Source organism: Eulemur rufifrons, chromosome 15, assembly GCF_041146395.1.
Source record: "Eulemur rufifrons isolate Redbay chromosome 15, OSU_ERuf_1, whole genome shotgun sequence".
In the NCBI taxonomy this organism is placed as follows: domain Eukaryota; kingdom Metazoa; phylum Chordata; class Mammalia; order Primates; family Lemuridae; genus Eulemur; species Eulemur rufifrons.
Window position 1 is genome coordinate 81267136 of NC_090997.1, and position 27820 is coordinate 81294955.

At 36.3% G+C, this 27820-nt stretch overlaps 1 protein-coding gene across 2 annotated transcripts in view; it reads right to left on the minus strand.

Annotated features, from left to right (window-relative positions):
- Positions 1–23706: 23706 nt before the first annotated feature.
- The window catches only part of STX7 (syntaxin 7), a 46699-nt gene continuing 42585 nt past the window's right edge, over positions 23707–27820 (minus strand). Inside the window, exons 9-10 of one of the 2 annotated variants that reach the window (XM_069487358.1) lie at positions 26482–26564; positions 23707–23922 (exon numbers count right to left, since the gene is read on the minus strand). In XM_069487358.1, the coding sequence (XP_069343459.1) occupies positions 23830–23922; positions 26482–26564 (176 nt within the window). In that variant the 3' untranslated portion in view covers positions 23707–23829. Of the gene's footprint in view, positions 23923–24381; positions 24600–26481; positions 26565–27820 lie in introns of those variants that run through there. The other variant, XM_069487360.1, reaches the window with a different exon arrangement.

Here is a 27820-nt window from a genome sequence, read left to right on the forward strand (position 1 = left end):
TTGTAGTTTCCAAATAACAAGCCTAATTAGATTTATTCCTTGCTCTCCTCTTACAGATTTTTGTTGTGCCAACAGAACACTGATCAAGGTATGGCCATTTATTGTATTAAAAGAATACAAAGGAACGGTTTTGATTTAAGCAATATTGCCCTTAGAAATAGTACTAGGTAATATTTGCTTGGACAGAGTATGAAGGGGGAGGTTATTTCTGGATCCGAGAACATTTGGATGTTTTAAATATGTCATGAGACTGTCATTTGGCTGAATAAAGTCAGATCTCCACATGGCAAATGAACCAAGCCAATTACACAGAAAATGCTCATTGTTTTTAGATTAATTCAGCTGTCAGGGAGGTGGAACGATGCAACAGAGAATCAAACATCACTTGGAATCAACAGTCTGTCTACCAAAACTGGATACATTTTTAGTTTTCAAGGGTGTTTTTCATAATATAGAAAATTTAAGAAGAAAATATGGACCAATTTCCCAGAGTTTATTCTAATTATGAGGCTACCATTATTGTTATTGTCAAGTTAAATGGAACAGCAGATACATTTTTACAATTCATAAGTACACATAAAACATCCCAAATTCTTCCTTCTTTGAGATTAGCTGTATATTGTTGTATTGAGGCCAACTCTGAAATGAGTTTGGACAGTCTCACATTCACTAAAGAGAAAGTTTTTGAGGGTGCGTAAAGGGGCAAATAATGGTAGGTATGTGAACGTGCACGGAGGCAGAGAGGGAGCACAGATGGGCGTACCTTTCATCTGTCATCTTCCTGCAGCCCTCAGATTGAGCACTCAGGTTTGTGTCTCTTCAGCACATGGAACACCTTCTGCTAAGCCTGTACAAAACCCAGCTATATGTCATTTTCCTGGAGAAAAGCTCTCCAGCCACCTGTGCCTGCATACGCTATTACAGTAGGTATTCAGGCTATCGTCTTCTGGAAAATCTGAGCTAAACTAATTTAATATGAACTAATGTAAGAATTTATATACAGATCCTAAGGTAATCAGCAATAGTTTTGGGTCATAGGGACAACAGCCATTGAGAAGATAGACTCAGGTCTCAGTGGATGGTGAAGAGGGAGAGATTGTTCTAACTTTTAGAGAATCCCTAAACTCAAATGAGGAAGATGAACTTGGGATGATTCTCTTTATTTATTTAGAATATATATCATTAGAGATAGTTGTAGAAGGGATAGAGTATTGCAACATAAAAAAGGAAAGTGTATAACATGAGACCAGAGACACAAGTAGGACCCCAAGCCCTTACATGGAAATTCCCAAGTATTTATGTCTCTGGGCCCCTGCTTCCGCCAACCATAAGCCTGCGAGAACTCAAGATGGTTTTTCCTAGGATAGCTTTTGGAATACAGAATAAAGGAGTTGATTTCCTATCTCAAGGGGTGGTAGCCCCTTACGCCTGCTCACATTTGCATCCAACAAATCTTTACTTGTAGCTTTCTGGGAGTCCTAGAACATGGGTGCCTGAGACATTTCTTCATTAATTATACTCGCTCAGTTGCTCTCTCCAAATGGAAAATAATATGTATTGGCTGACTACATATTAATATTACTCAATACGTATTTTTTTCAGTGAAGGGTAAAAATGTAACTCAATCCCTAACTGAACAACCTCATTCTGTTATGAATTTTTAAAAATTTATTATTTGTTAAAAGATAGTAACTGTACATATTTATAGGGTACAATGTGATGTTTCAATACATGTATACATTGTGTAATGATCAAGTCATGGGTATTCAGCATATCCATCACCTTAAACATTTATTGTTTCTTTGTTGCAAGAACATTCAAAATCCTCTCCTCTAACTATTTGAAATATAAATGCATTATTGTTAGCTATATTTACCCTATTCTGTAGTAGGGTACCAGAACTTATTTTTCCTATCTAATTGTAACATTGTACCCATTGACCAACCTCTTCTCATCTCATCTCCCCGATTCTCCCCAGTTTTTGGCAACCACTCTTCTACTCTCAAATTCCATGATATCAAATTTTTTAGATTCCACATATAAGTGAGATCACATGATGTTTGTCTTTCTGTGCTTGGCTTATTTCACTGAACATAATGTCCTCCAGGCTCATCCATATTGTCACAAATGATAGGATTTCATCCTTTTGATGACTGAATAGTATTCCATTGTGTAAATATACCACATTTTCTCTATCCATTCATTCATTGGTGGGCACTTAAGTTGATTTCATGTCTTGGTTTGTTTTGAATTTTTTTAATTCCGAGGTCAGACTGGTAAAACATCTATATCTATAATGCATTCTGTTCTCCCCAGTTTTAATACCTTATTTTGTATTAGAACTTCAATAGATTAGCTGGGCAAAATATTTTTGTGTTTCCTTTATTTGTATATTTAAATATAAATTCACAATTTGTTACTCTATTCATAACTTTGTTCCTAATTATGAATCTACCAACTGTTCGCCTTTTTGTCAGTGTTTTAAATCATTTTCAAGTGGAGAAATCATTTTGAACTTATGTGTAATGCAAATGAGAATTATGATTGTTGCCTTCTCTGCACATATGGCTTCATTTAGAGTGTTTATAGTTATTGAACTTTAGGAAAAATATAATTGAAGAGAAGTAATATGAACATTGAATACAGTTCACTGAAATGTTTATAAATCTCTTTAAATTCATTAAAAACAACCCATAGCAAATTTTCTTATATGTAAACAGTGTTGATTTTAAAATGTCAAAAGTTGTTCACTCAATCATGGTCTTTCTTCAGATAAAGCCAAATGGTATAGTAATCACCATTGTATAATATTATTTTAAACAAAATTTGAGGCTGCAAACAGAAAATGTCTCATTACTCCCACTATTCTTTAAAAGTTAAATGTCAAGAAATTTAGAATGCAAATTTGGTGTTTTCTATTTTATTCTTTGTGGTCCTTATCCCAGACATTCAATATCTCCTAATTCTGTCATTTACTGGTTTAAAATATGCGTTTCAATATTAAGATATGTTATTTGCTAAACTGGTTGATTGTGTTGATTTTTTTCCGTGGAGTCTCTTCTTTACCTATCTTTATTTTACTTGTATTCAGTTGAATCAAATTAGATGTCAAGTAATATGAACTACAATATTTTTAAAAAGACATTTAATTAAGTATTTTGATTAGGAATAAACAAATAAGCATGTCATTCAACTTTTCAAGTTCTGCTTTAGAGAAAATTCATAGTATTATAGTTGAAACTAACATGTGTATTAATTCTCTGTCAGGCTTCCTCCATTTATCCTGCAAGCTTGACTCTTTGAACAGAAATACGAACCTATGTTTAAAAACTATAACACTACACAAATACCCTCAAAACTATAAACCAGTTAAAACAGGTTTTCTGATCTACCACTGCTAAGATTCTAAATGAATCTCTGTAGGTACAGCTAAATGCACCCACAATCATGTACCTCCGCAGGAGCCAACAATCTACCTCCAAGAGATTAACATGAAGGTGAGCCAGCCTGACACAGGCTGTTGAGCTGACATCATTAGCGGGTCTTCCAATTGAAAGAAGAGTCAATCCACTCACTGAAGCTTTCCATTGAACCAGTAACCTGGGAGCTCCTCTGCTGAAGCTGAGAAGCAGCAGCAATCATTTTCTCTGCCCACCCTGTAACCTTCTCTCAAGTGAGACAGCATGTTCCACAGAAGAAATTTCAGTTTTGAAGTTAAGGGTGCTAAGTGCTACTTTTAGGTTAATGGGTTTGATTCAATCTTTTTTTTTTTTTTTTAATTTTTTGTAGAGAAAAGGTCTCACTATTTTGCCCAGGCTAGCCTTGAACTCCTGTCCTCAAGTGATCCTCCCTCCTTGGCCTCCCAAAGTGCTAGGATTATGGCCATATGCCACCACGCCTGGTAATAATTCAATCTTTTTAAGCTGTCATATTATTATTTATTATTTGGGAAATGCTAGACTTATGCACCCCATAAAGACAAAATTAACCATCAATGAACAAGGAGAGTGTCATAAAAGAACACACATCCAAACTGGAATGTTCACAAAATGTGTAGGTAGAAGAGTCCAAGTCATGGAAGCCAAGGTGAATCCCCTCTCCCCCGGCAGGGGAGCAATGGGAGCTGCTTACCCTCAGTCACAGAGACAATAAAGGATGCCCAGAAATATTTTAGAGGGAGGAGAAAAATCTCAATTCATGTAATCTTCTGTTATCAAGTTAAGTGCTTTTCTACAGGTATTAATAGAAGGAGATAAGAAAATACAATCTCTAACTAATTCTTTAGTTCCTTGAGTCACGAATGATCTTTTGGTGGTGTACACCAGAGTCTGTGTTTGAATTTGAACACATTAGAATACCCCTACTACATAAATAGGTATTTCTCTGTGCAGATATATAGCGTTATCTTGCTTTTGCATGGTGACTTTTATTTTTATCTTCCCAAAATGTAGAGGATAAACACAGAAAATCACTCTCAAAATGTCCCTGATTTTTTGTTTGTTTTAATAGAAAAGATAACTGATGATTTTTCATAGGGAAACTTTAAAAGTAAGGTGAATATGGAATTTGTAAAATATAATTGCCATTGTCTTTTAAATAAATATTGTTGGATGGATGATTCAATTGAGAAACCTGAAAGACTTTCTTTTCTGGAGGTTATGCAAATCTTCTTTAATATTTTGACAAATTAAAATTAAAAAACCAAAAGATGACTTTAACATATAATTTGTCTGCTTTTGCTTTTCTTTATTGGGTTGGGGCAGGAGGGAAGGGGGAGACCTCAGTCATATGTCAAGAGAGGAATGTGACGTAGACAACGGTGATCTTTTGGCAGGGAAGCATTGGTGGATGTTACTGATCCTCCCAAATTCCTCATGCTTCTTCCAAAGGTGGGTGGGCTGCAGACCAGAGTGGGGAGTGTTAGAGAGACAGAGGGGATGGGGTCTAGCTGCTGAACTAGAGAGCTGCAAAGTTGCAACAGAATGGTTCTCAGTAGGATTTTTTTTTTTTTTTTAAGTCAAGCAGTTCTGTAAAGCAAGTGGAAAAGCAGAGCTATAAAACCCAGAAGTCCTAGGGTTCTTCATGAGCATGCGCCTCAGAAAGCAAAGCTGAGGTGCAGGACCAGGGAAGCCGGGCCAGGAGGGCACAGCCAGCCCAAGCACTAGGAACACAGGAGAAGGGAGGAGGCGGAGGGCTGGCAAGGAGGGAATGTGATAGCCTAGCACAGTTCAGTCTGCAAAATTTTCTGGCAAAGTCATTAAAATGCAAATTCCCAGGACATGAACACAGGACTTTCTGATACTGTAAGTTTTGTGCAGGCTCAGAAAACTGCATTTTAACAGGCACAAGAGGTTATTTCAATTCAAGGTCTTTCAACTGCACATCAAGATACTCTAGCTTAAAGGATCAGAGGCAATGTGGCCTTGGTCTTCTGGCAATATGAAAATCAATGAAGACATTTTTATGATCATGATTCTTTTTACTGGTATAAAGTCATTCCCCAGTGATAATTTAGCTGATGGTGATATTTAGAAGGCATAAACTTTGTCATTCTCACTCCCTCTACTGGCTGGTGGTTAGGAGCACGGAAGCATCCTTCATCCCTGCCACGTGTGCTAGGAGACGCTTGTGAGAAACAGAATAACAGCACCTCCTCCTTAGCCACTAGAGGCTGTTGATTGCCAGAACCAGGAACATAGAAGGGGGCATTTCTTGGTCTGGGGGAAACCGGGTGATTCTCAGTAGAGGTGGATCTTCCCTGGAGAATTCTTGGTGTGTAGACAATTCAGAGTACGTCGTCGGATGGTCCCTTTTGTCCGCCAACAGCAGTTTCTCATGTATGGTGAGTTTTAACTCTAAATTTGAAAGATGAATATCCCTGATTTGTCAAGTGACAAAACCTCAGGTTTTCCTTCTTGTGTTTGTCTGGAATTCCCCAGGTAACAGAAAGAATGTGCTGCATTCAACGAGCCAGCTCATTTGTCCCTTTGCCACAGCAGATGCTCTGCCCTCAGGAGAGCCATCTGCACTGGAGGACATCCAGTGCCTCAAGCACGTGCCCCCAGGCAGGCTAGGGAACCCACTGGGTGACAGTGACTTCAGTGTGATCTCCTGGGTGTCTACGTTCTTCCCCCAGCTGCCTGCAGGTCCCTGGACTTTAAATAGTGCTGTTTGACTCAGCTAAACCGTGCTTATGGCCATGCTAATGGAGACCTGGCCTGTGCTGCCCCAGGACACCTTTGACACTTTCACTTTTGCTGTCCCCTCTCTGAGATCCTGTCTGCAATAAGCCTGATCCCTAGTGTTGACTGCTCTCTCCGCCAGTTGGAAAACATTGTCCTCTTCCTGTGTCCAGCCTTTCACAGGGAAGTTCTCGCAGCAGAGAAGTAGCGCCAGTGGCAATTTGTTCTGCTCTTCTCTTTCGTGCCAACAAACCACAGTTCTCTCCTTACACTCCAGCACTGTTGATGAGTCTAATAGCCAGTTTAATTACAACTGGGGATTTCCCCAAAGCACCCTGTTGCCCCTCCCTGCTATCTGTCTTCCTTCACTTCTACACTCCCCATCCTTCTTGCTCTACTCAGTCTGGCTGTTGGCACATCTCCTTTTGACTAAATCCAAACTCTGAACTGACTGCAAGGTCTTTTATAGGAATGTCACACTAATGAGAATACATAGCTAACTGCCTTCTAACATTCTGTGCAGAGAAGCTTGGAGGCTGTGCTTGTCAATGTACACAAGACATCCTCCAGAGGGATGTCAGCTGTGGTCAGAGGAGTGTCTATAGATTTACCAGGTTCTTAATGAAGCTTAAGCTATAAGGCTTCTCACTTGCAATATCCTATCTGAAGACTTGGTGTGCTCTTGGGGTAATCAGGAGGGAAGCATTGGTCTCAGCCATGCACAGGAGACATGAAGTACTGCCCAGTCAGAGCTTACCCTCTACAATCTGGGGGTGGTACAGGAACTACAGTGGGACTAGCAGGCTGCCAGCAATACCTCCATATCAGCCAAGCCCCCAGACATAACTTTGGGCCGCAGAACCCAATCTTTGACCCTAAGGGGAAATGACCAGGGAGATGTCTTCCTGTGAGCCACTGTGACCCAGGATACAAGAAAATTCTCTGTTTCCCTCACTTCCCTTCTTAGGTACTTCCCAGTGGGAACAGGTGGCAGCAAAGACCTAACAAAAGTGGACCATCTGCATAGTAGCGGTCATCCATAACCAGTGATATCAAAGGGGCAGAGTTTTCCCATGACTTTCCTGAGCTCTGCCTGAGCCAGAAACTCAGAGGCTGCATTACCAGTAAAGAATGAATGGCAAACCTGCAAGAAAACTTTCTGAACTCATTTCCACCCATCATGATAGAGGAAAGATGAATTATATTTCCAGTCTCTCTAGAGAAAATATTACAAAATTGTTCATATGCAGAGACAATAAAAGGGTGTGCAGCCCAAAAATGTAGGAAAAAAATTGTTATAGAAGTGATAGGTAGGTAGTTAATAACTCTTATTTTTCTGGATTTTGTGATTTTTGTGCTATTTGTTTTTATTTTTTCTGATTTATTTTCTCATTCTAAATATTCACTCATATTCATAGCTAATTTTATATTCTTTTTCTTAAAAAGGGCCCATCCACCTGGTTCTAGTCTGTCCAACACAAGCTATTGTCTGGCTCCCATTCAGGCTATGGCTTACTAAAGGATGGTCCTGCAGGGACAGACACAGAAGGCACAAAAGTTTTTTGTTTTTATGAGGTGAAAATGAATTAAATCCATTGACCAGAAATGTAAGGATTCATATCTGGACTCTCAAGTCCCTTCCATTGATCAATATGCCCATTCCTGTGCCAATACCTCACTTTCTTGATTACTGTGGCTTTATAGCAAATTTTAAAATTGAATAGTGTAAGTTCACCAAGTCTTCTTTTTCAGAATTATTTTGGCTCCTCTATATCTTTTGCCTTTCCACATAAATTCTAGGATCAATCAGCATGTCAATTTCTACAAAAATTTCTATTGGGATTTTGATAGAGATGCATGGAATTTATAGATCCATTTGGAGATATTGGCCATGTTTATCATATTGAGTGTTCAATCATTAAACACAAAATATAACTCCATTTATTTAGATATCTTTTAATTTTTCTTAACAATACTGTATAGTTTTCAGTGTACAAGTCTTATACTTCTTTTGTAAAATTTATTCCTAAGTATTATACTTCTTTTGATGCTTACTGTGAATAATTTTTTTAAATTTCATTTGTAGAATGTTCACTGCTAATATACACAAACATAATTAATTTTGTATACTAACCTTGTATCTTATAACCTTGCAAAACTTACTTACTAGTTCTAGTAGCTTTTTTGGAGATTCCATCTGATTTTCTGCATAAATGGTCATGTTGTCTGCAAGTAATGACAGTTTTACTTTTTCACTTCTCATCTGGATGCACTTTTGTTTCTTGTCTTATTGCAATGGCTCCAATCACCAGGGCATTGTTAAATAAAAGTGATGAGAATGAACATCCTTGACTTATTCTGAATCTCAGAAGCAAAGCATTTAGTCTTTCACCATAATCGTGTTAGCTTTGAGTTTTTTGAAGATACCCTTTATCAGATTGAAGAAGTTTCCTTTTCTTCCTAGTTTGTTGAGAGTTTTATCATGAATGGGTGTTGAATTTTGTCAAATGCATTTCTAGATCATATGGGCTTTATTCTATTAAAATTATATATTACATTAATTGCTTTTTAGATGTTAAATCAAACTTGCATTCCAACATTATATTTTTAATGACTACATCTAGTCTTTCCTTATTTTTTCCTATTAGAATTACTCCTTATGAGCAAATATAGAGCTATATCAACTGAGGTTCCTCTAAAATTGACACTAAGAGGCATATGCTATTGCATTTGTTGGCATACTCTGGAGTCCAGATAAGAACATGTTAAATACTGTGTTGCCATAGTGATTTTTCCTGAGATGAGCTGACAACAGCAAATGTTTTATAAGCCCCTCCTCTAGAAGTGCTTAGCAATGATCCTACCACTTCTCTAAACATTCAGTAGAAGTACAGATGAAGTGGGATTGTCTAGTGATTAAAAATATGGTCTCTGCAGACAGACAGGCTCCCTAGATTCAAATTCTGGCTGTAGTACCTACTTACCGTGTGACCTTAGGTAAGTTACTTAAACTCTTTGAGCCTTAGATTTCTTATTTGTAAAACCCTTCATCTATAAAATGAGGCAATAACACAACCTACTCTAAAAGGATGTTGGGAAGATTGCCAGTAAACATAAGTACAACATGTAGCCCAGTACCTGGCATGCAGAGCTTGATAAATGAAAGCAATTATTGATGAAGACAGCTTTAACACTCCCCTCAGCTCAACTAAACTTTAGAAGGATTCTTCTTGACTATAGATCCCTTTTCTTAGATCACTTACGTTAGAAATCTTATAACTATAAATTCTTTCTCTCTCCCTTTGAGAGGTAAGTCTTCTACAACCCAGGAACGTCTTTCTCAAAGACCTAGGAGCCATCCCTTTGAAACATAATCATCAAGAAACAGAGCAACCTTATCTCCCAGTATCTGTGAAAAGGGAGAAGCCTAACTTCAGTAAGTGCCAATTAACAAACACAGACAACCTAATCACAGTCACCAACCTCCCACTAATGTCCTTCAGTATTTTACCACTAACTCACCTTATGATTAAAAATCTCCCCTTTTGCCTCATTGTGGTTGAGTTCAATCTCTCCCCTATTGCAACAGTCTTGATCCCCTTTTGCAACAGTCTTGAATAAAGTCCTCCTTGCCTGTCTAACCTGTCCAGTGTAATTTTTCTTATCACAGTTATTATAAAGAGAAAGAAGCATAAGTTCTCCCTCTGGTTGTTTCAGCTGCGGAACTGAAGTCAATACTCACTGGAGAGAGTTTTAATAAAAGAAAACTATCTCCTTGATAGTTAAAAGGGAAGGTGATAGAGTGTTGATGCAAAACTAGGAGGCCCTGTGGTTCAATTATGTTCTCATTTCTGCTGAGATCCTCTAGTTGAGTATCGTAACTGAAATGGGACAACTTATCCCCTTAGAAGACTGTTTTTGAAAGACTGTTCATCCTTTTTCTGTGAACTGCTTTTCCAGCACAACAGCCATCATAGTTTTACAGGAATTACAAAAGCAAAGAAACTAAGAATCTGAGGGAACTTAATATAATCGATGACCCAAAGAAAAGCACCACATATTAAACAGTGACTTAAATGCTATTCATCACAAAAAATTGTGCCACTTAATTATGTTTGTTTATGTCTGTGTGCACCTTTATTTCTCAATAATGACTTATGTTTCAGTGAAAAAGAATAATGCCTTCTGAATAATATTATCATTATATAAAAGATAATTATGCCATGAAATTTAGATAATTTGGAAATAGTCTTAAAGAGAGGCACAAAAATTAGGTTAAAAGTATTGAAATACAAAGTAAAGAACCGAGATTCTTTTGTTTTCCTCAATGAGGGTAATATTTACTTTTGATTAAAGATCTTGATCTGGCAAATGTTTTCCAGCTAACAAATCATTCTCCCACCAAAAAAGAGTCAGTTTTTCTTTGCTCTGCTCCACAGAGCTCTGGGAGGTTTTAGGCAAAAACAAAACAAAACAACCAAAAAAAACCCCAAAAAACAAAAATCCCCATAATCATAATCAAATGTAATATTGGAATCATTAAGCAGGAGCTGTGAGTCTTTCAATTTGTTCTTAATATTATGATTAAAAAAAAGAGAGAAAACTTTGCAAATCATAAACAGCTTTGAAGATGAGGAAAGACCAAACCTTCAAGCATTCTTCTTTAGTTAGTCAGAAATGACTGGCTCAACCTCACACTCCTCGTCTGAGGCACATTTCTACCAAGTCTTAGGAATTAAATTTTGCCAGAGCAATAGGCCTGATGTGCCTTTTAAATCACAGTGAATCACAGAGACCCTCACCTAGCTAGGTGTCTCCTCCAATCATGTTCAGTGTAAACTAAACATCTTACAATGTCAAGATGAACACCTGCAATGTTTTTCTAAAACCCGTATTACTTTGTCATCGTGTAATAGAAGGATACATTCAGGATTGAAGGGTGCTCCATAGTAGGCCTATTCAGGAAGAAAATGAATCTAGAGGAGCCAAAATCAAAGCCTACTGTTTGCAATAAGTGATCCAATTCCTCTCTAAAATGGCATTCTTCCTCTCCATCTATATTTTAGAAAATTACAAAAAGATCAGTAGGTACTTATAATGCAATCCATGCTGGATTATCACCCAACAGGCTGAGTATTTGAGGGTACCAGCAAAACAGAGGAATCAGAAATGACTAAGAAAGGTTTAACTTTGATGAAGTTACGTTGTTTCTTAAAATAAAATCTGCAAATAAAGCCATTTCATTTCAGTATTCATGTGAGTTTTATAACATTTTGAAAAAATAAGTTTTCTTTTGAATTGCATATGGGGTTGTCATCACCATCTTTTTAGTGCTTGGGGCTTCTAGAATTCCCAATTCAGCCCTGCATACAAAAATTCTAAACACAGAGGGTTAAGGCATTAAAGATGAAAGCTAGTACCCTTACAACTATTTATATTGCAAAAGCTTTGCCCTTCTCCAAGAACATGCAGTTTCCCAAACACTAACCTCTCTTTACAAGGTTATGCTTATTAGCTGGGATTTGTAGCTCAATAGCAACACTGTTCATCCTTGGTTCGATTCAGATTGTAATTTCTTTTTAAACTACCTGACCCTTATAATCATATGGTGAGTCGGCCTGATCATTCATCTTCCCGAGGCCAAGTACTTGGTCTGAACACAGAGTCACTTGTGTTTCTCAAGCCTCTCAGCATCATGACGATTGGGGTGAAAAACTGTCAATTGAAAAAACTTTGAAAGAAACCTTTCATACAATGTTTTCATTGTCTTGTTCTTTTTCTGGAACTTAAATTTCTGATTGCGAAAACAAAAGTCTTCCTAGATACAAGGATGAGGTTTTAAGAGATAATCTTTGTTTCTAATGAAGTGTGTAAACTATCAACTATTTCATTGTCCCCAGTGTCAGAATGCACTGAATAAGATTTTGCTTTTTCTCAGGGCACAGCATTTATTAACCACTCACCAAACGCTTATTGAATAAATGACTCTACCCAACCTCATGTCTTTGTCCTGAAGCCGTCTCTTCCGTCATAGTATTAAAACGTTTCGTTAATGTCTGGGTTCACATCCAGAGCACCACATTCCACACACTGTGCTAACTGGACCACCAGTTGGTGGAGAGTAAGTCACAAGGTGGTTGCTTAGAGTGGGTTTCTGCCCATCCCTGAACCAATCTCTGTGGCAAAAGGAATGTAATTAGCATGACTGATTTATGTAAAGCAGTCCCTGTTATCTCTGGAGTTAGGATGGAGTATATTCCACTCCAAGCATATGGCTAACCAACAGAAGACAGAGAATACTCCAAAGGAAAGCCTGGGAGCCTTTAAGACCTGACAAGGGCATCATAGATGCTGAGTAGGAAACCAAGAAATATTGACAATTTCTGTTTTTATTATGACTCAGTGAAAACTATAAATATAACTGTGCTAGAAATAATACCAAATCTCTTAAGGTTTAAAGAAAATCTCCTTTATATCAGTAAAAAAATACTAATAGGCTTTTTTTTTGTGACATTTGACACGATGTATTTGTTTTTAAGAAAGAGACTCTAAAATCAGATGTCACCTATTGCATAGTGGAAAAACTTTTAGATTAACGAGACACTGACCAGCTGACTGGCCTGGAGTGTTTCTTAATCAATTAATACTATTTCCAGAGAAGTTTTAAATAAATTGTGGCTGACTTTATATAGATTGTGGTTAATATCTTTTGCATATTTTCTAAGAAATCATTCCCTAATCAGAGGTCATAAAAACATTCTTCTGTCATGTTCCTTCTAAATCTTTTATGCATACTTGAAGAAAATGTACTTTCTCTAATTTTGTGACACACATTCTTTAGGTATCAATTGAATCAACTTTGGTTATTGTGTTCTTCTAAATATTTACTTTTTTGCTGCTTGAGTTAAAAATTGAGAGGTATGTGAAATATAATAGGTTTCTCCACTTTTCTTTGTAGTTCTGTTAATTTTTAATTTTTCTCCTTTATTAATTGTTTAGAATTGTTATATCAGCCTCATTAGTAGAAACTTCTATTATTTTTGAGACTCTTTATCCCTATTAATGCTTTTCACCTTAATATTTATAAGAGCTGATACTGATATATCAATATGTATAGTGTGAGTGCTCCAAGAACTTTATATACTTTAGTATGGATGTTAAGATAACAAGTAACTTTAGATAGACTTTGTCGATCTAAGTAGCTATGGTAAATTTTCAAGGATAATCATTAAAAAATAGCAACAAAGTATAACTTCCAAACTAGTAGAGAGAAAAATATTCTGAAATAAGGAAAACAACTTTCAAAAATCCTGACTTTCTTAGATAAAAAAAAAAAAAAGCTAAAAGAGAAAAGGCATAGAACAAGAAAAGCAAAGTAAATGAACAGTTACAATAAATATAAATGGCATACCTCACCAGATAAAAAGGCTACATTTTTTATGACTATATTTGCTTATTGTATTATTTTCCCTAATCCTACTTTTTGTCTTTCTCCATCCCTTAAGCTTTTGTCTTTTGTAAACTGTATATATTGGGAAAAGGACAAATGACACCTTATCTCTAGAGGGAAAAAACAGCGAATTTCTTACGAGAAACTATGAAAGCCAGAAGGAAGTGACACAACAATTTTCAAGTGCTGAAAAAAAGAACTATCAACCTAGAATTCTAGTGAAATCCTTCTAGAATGAAGGAAAAATCAAAAGACATTTTCAGACAAAGGAAAACTAAGAGATTATGTTGCCAAAATAGTAATAATAATAATAATAGGCTAGAAAAAATTCTGGAAACAGAGAGGAAATGATAAATGAAGGAATTTTACAATATCAGAAAGGAGGAATGAGTGCAGTAAGCACATACATGGATACATACAATAGATGTTCCTTCTTTTGCAAACTCTAAGTATGGTAGATGGTCAAAGCAAAAATTACAACACTAAAGAAATTCTCAGTGTATATAGAGGAAAATTTTAAGACAATCATAAATAGGAGAGAAAGACACATAAAGGGAGGTAAGATTTCTACACTTGGCTAGAACTGATAAAGTGATGATACCACAGATGTCTTAAGTTATATATTTATAATGTAATATCTAGAGCAACCACTAAAAGGGCTATACAATAAGACACTCTAAAAACAATATAGACAAATTAAAATGAAATTCAAAAAAATGTTCCAGTAACCCATAGGAAAGAAAGAAAAGAAATAAAAATAAAAGTAGAAATCAATGAAATTGAAAACATTAAAACAACATAGAAAATCAATGAAACAAAAAGCCGATTCTTTGTAAAGATCAACAACATTGACAAACTTCTAGCAAGATTTATAAAAAAAAAAAAAAAGAAAGAAAAAGGACACAAATTAACAATATCTGGAATAAAATGGGGGCTATTACTACAAACATCAAAAGCATAACAACACTAGGCCGGGCGCGGTGGCTCACGCCTGTAATCCTAGCACTCTGGGAGGCCGAGGCGGGTGGATCGCTCAAGGTCAGGAGTTCGAGACTAGCCTGAGCAAGAGCGAGACCCCGTCTCTACTAAAAATAGAAAGAAATTATATGAACAACTAAAAATATATATATAGAAAAATTAGCCGGGCATAGTGGCGCATGCCTGTAGTCCCAGCTACTCGGGAGGCTGAGGCAGGAGGATCGCTTGAGCCCAGGAGTTTGAGGTTGCTGTGAGCTAGGCTGACGCCACGGCACTCACTCTAGCCTGGGCAACAAAGTGAGACTCTGTCTCAAAAAAAAAAAAAACAAACAAACAAAAAAAAAAGCATAACAACACTAAAAACAACTCTATATACACATAAATCTGACAACTTAGATAAAATGGACTAATTCCTCCAAAAACACAAAATACCACAACTCATTCAATATGAAATAGTTAATTTAAACAGCCCGATAGCTTTCAGAAAAATTGAATTAATCATTAACAATTCCCTCCCAAAAAATCTCTAGGCCTTGATGATTTCATTAGAGAATTCTGTAGAATGTTTTAAAAAGAGTTAACACCAGTTTGAAACAACCTCTTTTAGAAAACAGAAAAGGAAGGAACATTTCCCAATTCATTTTGAAGCTAGTATTGCCCTGATTCTAAAACCAGACAAAACACTACAAATAAAAAAAGCTACAGACCACTATCTCTCGTAAATACAGATGCAAAAATCCTTAACAAAATGTTAGCCAATGGAATTCAGCAATATATAAAAATATACACCATGAACAAGTGGGATTTATTCCAGGAATATAAGGTTAACATTCAAAAATCAATCAATGTATCTACCATATTAACATGCTAAAGAAGAGAAATAACATGATCATGTAAATTGATACAGAAAAAGCATTTGACAAAATTCAACACCAATTCATGATAAAAACTCACAGAAAAATAGAAATAAAGAGAGACTTCCTTAACTTCATCAAGAGCATATACAAAAAAATCTTACAGTTAACACCATACTTAATGGCGAAACACTGAATCCTTTCCTCCTAAAACCAGAAACAAATCAAGGCTATCCCTTCTCACTGCTCTTATTCAACAGTGTTAGGCAACCAAAGGAAATAAAAAGCAAAGAGATCAGAAATGAAGAAATAAAACTGTTATTTGCAGATGACATGATTGTCTATGTAAGAAAAAAACCCAAAGAATCAACAAAAACCTAAAATGAAGTGAACTCAGCAAGACCTCAGGATACAAGATAAAATATAAAAATCAGCTGTATTTCTACATACCTACAGTAAATATGTGAACATGGATTTAAAAATATGATGCCATTTACAATCTCTCAAAAAAACCATAAAATGCTTACGTATAAATTTAACAAAACATGTATAGAACTTGTATGCTGAAAACTACACAATACTGATTTTAAAAAATCAAAGATTTAAGTAAATGAAGAGACATCCTGTGATCACAGATTGGATGACTCAACATAGTAAAGATGTCAAATCTCCCTAAATTGATATACAGATTTAACATAATTCCTATCAAAATCCCAACAAGATATTTGTATACAGACAAGATGATTCTAGAATTTGTATGGAAAGACAAAGGAACTAGAGTGGCAGTGGAAGCAGTCAGTCTGTTTGATTTAATACTTACTAATACTTGAGGAAAGACAGCCTCTTCATCACATATGGTGTTGGAGCAACGGAACATTCATGCCCCCCCACAATGAACTTAGATTTGTCTCACATTTTATAAAAAATTAACTTGAAATGGATCATAGCCTTAAAAGTAAAATGTAAAATTATAATACTTTTAGAAAAGAACATAAAAGAGAAAATCTTCGTGAGCTAGGGCTAGGCAAAGAGTTCTTGATACCAGAAGCATGATCCATAAAAATTGATAAATCAGACTTCATCAAAATTATAACTTTTGCTCTGTGAAAGACCCCAGTTAAAAGACCTGCTACTGACTGGGAAGAAACATTTGCAAATCACATATCCAACAATGAACTAATATCGAGAACAAATATTTTTAAAGAACTACTCAAAACAATAAAAAATCCAATTAGAAAAATGGGGAAAGGCATGAAGAAACATGTCACTAAAGAAGAAATACAGGTAGCAAATAAGCATATAAAACAACATCATTAGCCATTAGTGAAGGGTAAATCACAACCACAATGAGATATTGCTATATACCTATCGGAATGATTAAAACAAAAAATAGTGACACCATCAACTGCTGACAAGGACATGAATAAACAAGATAACTCATACACCACTGATGGGTATGTAAAATGGTACAAGCACTCTGGAAAACTGTTTGGCAATTTCTTAAAAACTAAACATTCAATCACTATATGATCCAGCAATTGCACTACTGGGCTTTGTCTCAGAAAAATAAAGATTATGTTCACACAATCTACACAAATATTTATAGCAACTGTATTTTTAATAGCCAAAACTGGCCCAGTGTCTTTCAGCAGGTGAATAGTTACACACACTGAGGTACGCCCATACCATAGGATAATACTTGCACTCAAAAGGAACTACTGATAGACTTGACACACACAACAATCCAGAGCATTACGTTAAATGTAAAAAGCCAATCCCAAGAGCTTACATACTATTAACGTTTCCAGTTACATAACATTATTGAAATTGAAAAGATATAAAAATGGAGGAGAGATTATGGTTCCCAAGGGTTAAGGAGGGAGTCGGGATGGGAGTGAAGTGGGTATGGCTACAGAAGGCAACAAGAGGGACCACTGTGCTGGAAAATGTTCTGTGTGGGAATGTTCTCCATCTTGACTGTACCAATGCCAATATCCTGGTTGTGATATTGTACCATCATTTTGCAAGATCTTCACTTTGTGGTAAACTAAGTGAAAGGTATACAAGGGAGAGCTCCATATTATTTCTTACAAGTGCATGCGAACATAGTATCTCAAATAAAAGTTTAATTAAAATATTAGCATTAAACATATTTTATAAAGAATGGGCTCTTTGTTTAAAACATCCATGCCATTCCAAAGAAAGGTGTTGGTCACTTGCCTCCATTTCAGATTTTAAAAAAATTTAATACAACGTAGAAAGTTTCTAAATTATTAAGAAAATTGTTTGACCACAGACCAGTAAAAGACATAAAGACAACAGGGTAGCTCTAATTTTGAACAAGAAATATTCTATTGCATCCAAGATAGAACTAATATGAATATTACTAAGGTTATCTTATTAACTTTTGATATATACCCTCCACTGCAAGATAATATTAATAATTAAATGTTAAAACCATGGTAAACTTTAGTGAAGTTGAAACATTAAATTTGGCCCTGAAAAGAGATCAGATGTTGTCAGGCACACTGAAAATGCCTTCAAATGAACTCAAAATGACCATAGCATCTAAGTTTAAAAAAAGAATAAAATATCCCCCACTAAAATTTTGCTTTATTATTACTGACAGAAGAAACAACTTTGATATGAAAGCCATCAAGTCTTGTAGCTATGCAAGTTAATAAAAAAGCAAAAGCTTGCATCTTATTATTGGGCTGAAACTCTAATTTCTAGAAAACAGATTCTCTTTCTCCTAGTCTGAGCTCAGTAATTCAGGTCTACCATTACACAGTTGAAATAGAACTTCCAGAAAGTGAAACTAGGGATCAGTGAAGTCTTAGTTGAGGCTAAATAACTGCATTTCTAAGTTTTCTACCAGTGTTAATAGGTTTTGGAGTTAGTAACTACTGTCTAACAGTACTTACAGTAAACACTTAAAAATTTGTACTTTGGGTTGGCCAAAGTGGGAATTAATGCCCTTTCAAGTTTATTTAAAGACACAGTTCAGTTCTAGCAGACTCCCTCTAAAACAAGTAGGAGTGTTATGCATGTAACGACTGCACAGGAAATCTGGTTTTGCCTTCTACCACTTACATTCTAAGCAGAAATGCCATCACTACACAAAACCTACAGGAATCCCACTCTGAGTAATTAAGTGACCAACCTCTTAAAAACTTGCCAGAAGCAACAGTGTCTGTAAAACCTATTTAGTGTGCTATTTAGTTCTATTTCTGCATTCAAATTTAAGATTGTTTGGAGATAAACATTACATAATTTTCATGGTAACCAAATGATTACCAAAACAAAGAATTAAAATTGGCATATTGGTTCAGTATTTGAATTATGAGAAAACGGCATGAGCCATTAGCATGAGGCATTTAGACAGTTTTCTTCTTTATTCCCTTTTGATTAAAAAAAAATTTGCCAAGGGGTGGGATAGCATTAAATTTAAAACATTTTAAGGTACGTTTTACAAGAAGCATACTTAATGCTTTTGCTGAGTGCTTTCTGACGAAATACAGACTCCAAATTCCATCAGCTCTCACCCTTCTTTCCAGTGCTTTGCCCTCTATTGGGAGCAATAACTCTATACATGTCCTGAAAATGTCAGCCCTAACAGGATGCTCTAGCTCTGAATCCAGCCGCTGCCACCAAAAAAAATAGCTCCTTTTTAGAGACATCACACACAAATTATGACTCAAATTAGTAGCTTATCTTTAGAAAACTAGCAATTTACTAGTCTGTTAATTGAGAAAAGAAAATGAAATTCAATTAATTGGTAAGGGGAAAATAGGATAAACAGGAGGCTGGTCCTTAAGAGTGAATGGTACCCAAATGATAGGTACTAGGTGGTCCAAAAAGTGATGAATTAATTCTCACACATTCTCTTCCATCCTTGCCTTCTGAAATTTCTCACCTGGCACTTAAACACATTAAGTGCTTTTTATATGCCAAATGTCAAACTGTGAGCTCCCTGAGGGCAGGGACCATATTCTTTAGGTTCACTCTTGAACCTTCTGTGCCCAGGCATGTAGCAGCCTGGCAAAAAACTGACCCCCAAATAAGTGCAACATTAAGTCAAGTATTTATTGAGCAACTACTATGGGAGGGAGGGAAGAAGGAAAGGAAGGAAGGAAACTGTGCTAGGTTTTGGGGTCCCGGAGTCTTCAGATTTTGTTTTGATTGGGAAAATTGACTAGCATACCATCTAGAAGCAGTGCTTCTAAATTTTTCCATCAAAGAATCCCTAATGGAAGAGAAGAGATTCTGCTTCATGTGATTTATACTCTCTGTATATCACAGTGTTTGTTTCACTATTGTGCTGGACTGTCACCTCAACATCATTGCTCCCTACCTTCTAGAATATCCTCCGGATTGCAGGGAAAGCCAGAAACTACACTTCCCACAAACTTCTTTGCTTTCTGGTTCTAAGTTAAGAGTTGACCAGTAAGAAACATTTCCATGAACTGTGGAAGACAGAGAAAAGGAGAGGCTGTCCTTCCTCCAAGGCTGTGAGGGTAGGCAGCGGACATGGGTTTCACAGCAGCTTCAAGATCTCTTGCAAGGAGCCTGCTTTGGTGCTGTTAACAGCTGAGACAGCTGGTGACAGCTCCTTGAGACTCACAGTGTCAGTGCTGCAGGCTGAGACAGCAGAAGCTTCTGGATGTCAAGATTCACAGCAGTCTCTGGGGCAGCTCCTGAGATCTACCCACTTTGGTGCTACAGATACCTCCCTCACCCACCCTTCTGATGTTGGAAACTTCTAATTCCCTATATTAAAACATTTTACACTTACAATGCATCGAGTTGTTAGTTTTCCTAACCAAAATATTGAAATATTTAACATCAGCATTAAAGAAAAAAGTTTCCTACCTGTCTTGTTAACTTAGTCAAAGATGCTGCATCACAGAGTCTAGTGACATTGGAAAATCCAGCTGAAATGAAGAAAGATAACCCTGCATGTTTGGCAACCAGATAATTTCTTTTCCTATCTCCAGGTAATTTGTGTCACAGTATTTTGAGGATACAAATTCCTAAACACTTGGGGAAAATGGTTTTATCTTCACTGATTTATAAACTATGTTAGGGTAGTTGTTAAGTAGAGATGTCATGAATTTTGTCAGAGAAGTGGTACACTGCAACAATTTCAGGTTTCTGCTGGTGTAAAATTAAGTAAGTGTGTTTCCTTGCTGGCAGGTCAAACTGCTAAAATCTTATGGTAGACCTAATAGGTCTGAGAATCACAGGCTCATTTTTTTTTTTTTAAACGAATCATGAAAATACACAACTTTTTTTTTGAGGAAAGAAAAATGACTGATGTTCTTTATTTACTATTAATATCAATAAGCTGAAAATGTCATTCAACTCATAAATTCCCCACTCAACTTGCTTCAGCCCATTCTGAAACTTTATTTATATTGCAGCAAACTGGCCACGTGTAAGAAATACATTCAATTCTGACTTTCAAAAAATGCTGAATTAAGTTATCCTTTTGACTCTTAGCTATAAAGGTGGACAATGACTTTATTTTCTTTATACATGTTTTATCTTTTATTATGACATTCCTTTTTCCACGTGAAGATACAAATAAAAATTACACCAACTACAAAAACGATTCTGTACTTGATAAACCACAGACCTATTTCATGGAGCAAGAAGCCTTGAAAGTCATTTTTCTTCATTATAGGTTTGTCTAAAAAAATGGATATTCAAAACACAACTTTTTTTGTGTACAAAATTTCACCATTTTTAACAAAAGCAGTGAAGACACTTTACAACCCAGTGGCAACCTCTTCAAGGTGCAGTGTTCTCGGTCCTCGACGTAGACGCTGCCGGGGCAGCCAGCGAGCGTGACTCCAGACACCATGTCCACGGCGCCTATCCTAGACTCAGCTCCATCTGTGCCCACATCTATACTGTTTTTAATAGATGATCCCATGCCTACTGAAAACAAGCCACACTATATTGAAATGACACCAGTTACTTTTTTGCCATCCATCATTTTACAAAACCAAAACATTTTCGTAACATTTAATGACCAAAACAGCCAAATACTTAATGCCACACTGTCATTCAACTTATGAGACTGAATAATCTCAATTTGTGTCCAAGTATTTCTTTTGAGCACACTAAAATAAACATGTGTCACTTGATAAGGAAACTTCTTCAGTTTGACTCAAACAGATTCAGACACGCTGTCCGTCATGAAAACAACTCTAATTTTATTTTCCACAGTGTAATCTTCACCATTCACAGCAATTCTAAAACTGACCTAAGGGAAACCTTCAAGAATTTTTTTTATTTGGCTACTGTACTATTTTTTTCATTTAATTTTTTCTAATTAAGACTGCTCTTTTTGTGTTCCAAATATTTTGTATAAATTTCTCCCCCAAAGTTTCTTAAGCGAATGGAAGCCACTAAACTTCCTGTTTTAAATCACTGATCAGTGTCCCAGTTAAAGCAATAATTTAAAATTATTACTTTAAACAAAGGTACTAAAGTTATGCCAAGTTTTAAATGCCTTTGTTGTTATTGGGAACTCATTGTGAAATGAAAAAAGGTAAATGTACTTGGCCAGTGTCAGAATAAACATTTTATCAAGTACAACTGTGGCAAAAAGAAAAATTGAACTGATTTGTGGAAGCCATCAGGACTTCTATAAAGACATAAGATGGCAGTTTAGCACATGAAACAGCACACACCTCTGAGCAATTGCAAAGAAAGACCACGTTCGAGCAGGCCTGGTGGGCTGGCACTGACCTCGGAACGAGGGGTATTTGTGTGAACTCTCTGGCAAAGTGAAGGTTCTAAGTTCCAATCACTCACTCACAAAAAAGTCTCCTATAGTCTCTTTTGTGGAAAATATTGAGTTTTGCTGACATGCAAAAGGCAGCTTCTACCTATTAGAGACAAAATAGGTAAAATTATTGATTACCCCAAATAAAAACTTTGAGTAAACCAATGCTCCAGAAAGATGTAAAATGGCTACAGTGCATGTGGTTACATCTCCAGTGTGGAGACCTCGGGTAGCACAGTACCACAATGGGAGGTAAGCACTGGTCTCCTGGAAGGAAGAGTCGTCGTGAAACAGGTCTATCCAGAGACCTTTTAAATCACCTTTATTTTGGTTGCAAAGATACCGTTTACTTAGTTTCTTAATGTTCTATTTGTTCCCCTTTTAAGTCGCAGAGCTTGCCCATGTTAAACATTGCCTCCACTACCAAACTGCTATATAAGAACATTATAAAATACAAACTATAAACTAAGATAATGCTCTTTATAGTATTTAGATTAGTGCATTAAAACAACATTGATTGAAAACAGCAGGTGAGTCAACTGGCAAACATCCAATTGCTTTTCTAATGAAGGATGGTATAATACAAAAGGGCACACAAGGTAAACACTAAATTTTAAGTGTCAGGTGCTCAAAAACAGTAATTATGAGGAAGTTACTTCCCAAAAGTAATTTTGATCCAAAGATACTTATGTAACCATTGTTCTATAGGACATAGGGAAGGTAAATAATGGCTCACAAAACCAAATGGTATTGTTAAGATAGTTTAGTGGAATAACAAGTTGGGATTTTTAGAATCCCAACACAGTAAGTATTGGTGTTGATTTTTCATACTCTTCCTCCAAATTACATTAAACATTTGTAGTAACTACACTTTCCCTAGTAAACATCAGACTTAAATAGACCATATGTAAAAACAATCTATCCTTAGTAATTTTACTAAGCAATCTACAGCAATGCTTAATATATACAATCATGAGTATGAAATATACTAAGAAGTTATTCACTCATTTCATTCAGAGTAAACAAGGGTTTTAAAAGAAAACAGTAAAAGTGAAATAGAAAATTTGTGCTGTTGGGAACCAGGAAAAAAACAAAACACAAAAGGGCATGTTAATTTTTTTAAGTTATTGAGAATATTTTCTCTGCTGAACCAAATCAAAATTAAATGTGAGATTCTTTTAATCGAAGTAACACATATCTGGGTGCATGTTACATAGTGACAGAGAGATGCACACAGAACACACACATCTTTAAATTTACTAATTCCAAAAACTACGTCAAACAAGGTAAATAAATTACAAATGAAAGGCATATACAATTTGGGCAAAAACTTAAGAGTTACTACATTGAAAAGCATGAAAGTTGTATCAGCAACATTTAGAAAAACTTTCATTATTAGAAAATATCAGATTTAATCCAAAGGAACCCCCGCCCCCATAAAAATAACAAAGTATGGGAACCATCCTTTTCACAATAGCTTTAAAATAATAATTAAAAACCCCCCATAATTATAGGAATCTTCCTACATAATTTAGATAATGTAGTGCAATAGTGTGCTCCTTTATAATCTTAGCCATGCACTCCCCATATGATGAGACCGATAACCACAACTCCAATGACAAGGACAAAAATGATGATGCACAGGGTTTTTCTGGATTTGCGCTGCAGAAGCAAAAACAAAAAACGTTTACAAATTTAGTAGAGTATCTCTGTAGCAACCGAAAATAATCTGGTTCATTTCTAGAGTGAAATCAATAGTAGTTTTTTGCCCTCAACTTTTTGGCTGTGTTTGCTGCTTCTCAAAACTCTCTTCAATATATATGGCACTATTCTTTCAAAAAATGTTCTTCTTCTTGAATTAATGCTATAATTCAGGAAGCAATTTTTCAACTTTTGTTGGTAATATTTTTGGGGGTATGCCTGGGCTTAAAACAGAAGACATTGAGAAACAAAAGTTATTGACTTAACAGACTGAAGTATGCCTATGTATAAAAACAAAGAACAGCTTCAAAGCTTATCAGTTCTTTAACTTTTATTTAAAAATTTCTCTTAAAAATGAGTTCTCTGAAAATATCCACAAGTATAAATGTTTGGCAACTTTTCCTAATGTAATTATCTGTTAGTTTCCAAAATTATTTCCATTCTTTAAAATTAATAGAAACTGCATTCAAAATTCTCAAATACAAATAAAAACCAAAGAGCAAACAAAATTATAATGCTGTCATTTAAACTATAAAGGTTAAGAATCTTGTTCCACTCTTCATTCCTGGCCCAGTAGTAGATTTCTGTATTTCTTTAATGGGTTGTGTATTTCACACCAACAAGCAGGAATCCTTTTTCTTAGAAAGTAGAAAAATTTGTAAATTTACTTTGTGTTAATTAGAAGCACCATAAAATTTAAAAAAAGATACGTTTCTGAGTCTGAAATGACCCTGAAAACCATGAATACTTTCAATATTCCACATATTCATCTAATTTTTCAACTGAAGACTCCTTAAGTATTAAACACAATTTCTTTAGCATTTCAATATCATGCATAAATATTTTCCTCAGACTCCACTTGGTTACTACAGACAAATGTGTAATGTACCTTTCTGAGTCATCGTGGGTATTCCACTGTGGTATATATTGCCCAGGGGTATGCCCCCTAGTGTGGGGTAATGAGGTTCTTGGGTGCTGCAGTGATAAGAGCATTTATTACCTTCCTTTATGCTCATGGTTCACCCAAACATATCAAGGCTTCCAAGTAGAACTATTGGAAAGCCGCCACTTTTCTCAGCATTTGTGTAGCTTGGCCCTCTTCCCACCCTTTGGGGCCTGTAGGAATTAAGTTTGGGGGTAGCTCCCAGATCTAGGGTGCAGCTTGGGAAGACATGTGCCTCTTTCTCAGGGCGGCTGTAGGCATGTCCTTCCACAAGGAAGAGGAAAAGTAAAACTTGGTGATACATCTACATCCCCCCAAAATCCAAAAGTAAAACAAAAAAACATGTGAACCTAGTCAGTGATGAATCCTGTTAAACACTAAGTTTCAGCAGTTATATGCTAACAGCTCCATAAGACTTCTGGCATTTGCAGATTACCGTGTGTGTGCACAGTTGTGTGTGTACGTATGTGGTGTTTTCAACTATTCATGAGGGACACCTAAAGTCCATGACACAGTGATATCAACTCTGCTGAGCTGCATATCTGATTTACATGCACAAAGATGACAAACAGGAGTCACTCTGTCCTGTCAGTGAATACAATTGTTTATAACTCAGGAATCTCTATCCAGCTTCATTGTTATTTACATGTCACTGAATATGCAGTAATTTGTCCAGGGAAAAAATGGCAGTGAAATGAAAGGCAACTTCCAAGGTCGGTGAGAAAAGTGAAAAACAATTGAAAATATCTAACAAGGTGACAATATCTTAGATATCTTGTAAGACATTAACAAGGTCTAGGAAAATGATAATCATGAACAACAACAGAAAAGGGAGTTCTAAAACGGAAATCAAATGCTACATGGTATTTAGGGGTTCCCAAAGAACCTGGCTTTATCCCTGCTGAACATCACAGGCCTACATATTATATGATATATTAATAGTTCATGGTTCTAATATTTGTGTAGTACTTGACACAATTTATATTTGACACATACATATGGACTCCCTATAATAACCTGTTTCACTTAAGAAAGAAATTCATTCCTGGCGAAGGGTCTGCTGAATGTTGACAGAACATATAATGAATATGACACTCCAAGCTGACTTGATTTCCATAAGACCTGAAGATATCTCTCTAAGACAAGAATTTTTGCCTCTGTAGTGCAGAGTGGCACCGACAAAAAGAAAGGAAAGGTAAAAGGGAACAGCGAGAAACGGAGGGAGAAGTCTATCAAAGAGGTTTCTGAGCAGAAATGTCACAAGGACATCAGAAACCACCAGCATCAGAAAAGCCTGCAGTTGTCTACTGCAACTCAAACATAAACTGTCTCTCCCTGTGGGCCACAACAAGTCTAGTTCAACCATGAGAATATATACACAGGCTGAAACTGGTTTTAAGCTGACTGACATTACTTCTGAGCCCTCGTAGGGGTCTGAATTTAAAATGTTAAAATTTTACATCGCCAGCCACTTTAAACTTGATCATTCTCATTCATTATCATTTATTCTCTTCCCCCCCACCTTTCCCTCCCTCCTCAGGCTAAGTTACAAGAAAATTCATTATAGTTAATATTACCTGATAATCTGCTGCCCTTGACAGCTGCTGGTTTGCCTGTTGAACGTGTACCTCTGCATTTTCTACATTGGCTTCTATGCTATCTTTAAGATAAAACACACACACATACACAAAACTGTTAAACATGCATTGATGTTCTAGTAACAAATCACTACATTTCATTCAAGATAAGATTAAATATGCTTATTATTCAAAGGTTAGTATTAGTAGTACACCAAAGGCGAATGTAGTTTAAGCTGGCTATTCCTCCTTATACTATTTCTCAGGTGTTCCAAGCAACACACAGCCATTTGAAGAAAAGAACCTTGACCATCTTCATTACGGCGCAACTCCAGTTCTATCCGGCAACCCCAGAAGAGTACTGTCACCCTGCAGTTACCAAATCAGTGTCAGCAAAAGGACTTGTCTCAGTCTCAAACTCCTCAGCTTGTTACATCTTAAGACCAGCGTGCAAAATAGGAGATCAGTCCTCTTCTTCCCACTACTCAGGATTTTCTTCACCACAAAGGAAAAACTTGGTACCTTGATTTTTCAAAGATTGCTATCTCCTCAAAGGGAAACTAAAAAATGGCCCAAATGCTAAAATTTTGTCTGTTATGTATCTATATCTCTATCTATATATATTTAATTATTAAATTGTCCTGTTAGTCCTTAGTGTTTTCCAGTTTCTTAGCCCTCTTTGTCTTTAGAAATGCAATCCAAATTATCATGGCCCAACACCTCTGTTCTACCCAGTTTGTGTTCTATAATGGCCAACTCAGTACCAAGCATCTGACAACTTTTACTTAGGGTAAATATAGAATACTGAAAAACATTTGCTCTGTGGCCATCATCATTCTACTTGTGTGCTGAAACCTGGCTCTCACTGAAGGCCCATGCAGCCTTCTCAAGTGATGGCAGTTTTTCTTCCTGCCCTCCTCTGACCTGGAGGTGGAATAGGTGTCACTTTGCAGCATGAGAGACCTTTGTATCTTCCTCCTCGCTACCAACGCTCAGTTTTAAAGCTCATGCTATCAAACTCAGCCAACCCTCCTTGTTGCAGACATCTATAGATATAATCATCTCTTCTCATTCTTTGAATATTTTAGCCTCTGACTCACTGATGCTCTCTTCAACAATTCTCTTATTATACATATTGGAGATTTCAATATTCAATTGCTGACCCTTCTAATATATTCTGGCCTCTCAATTCACTGACCAAACTTTTTTCAAACACTTTGTGTGTTACCCTTCCTCAGCCACCCACTTCCACGGTCACACCCCAAAACCTATCATTACCAATAACTGCAGCTGCTCCACAATCTCAATGTCGAGAGTCTCACTCTCTGATCACCACCTG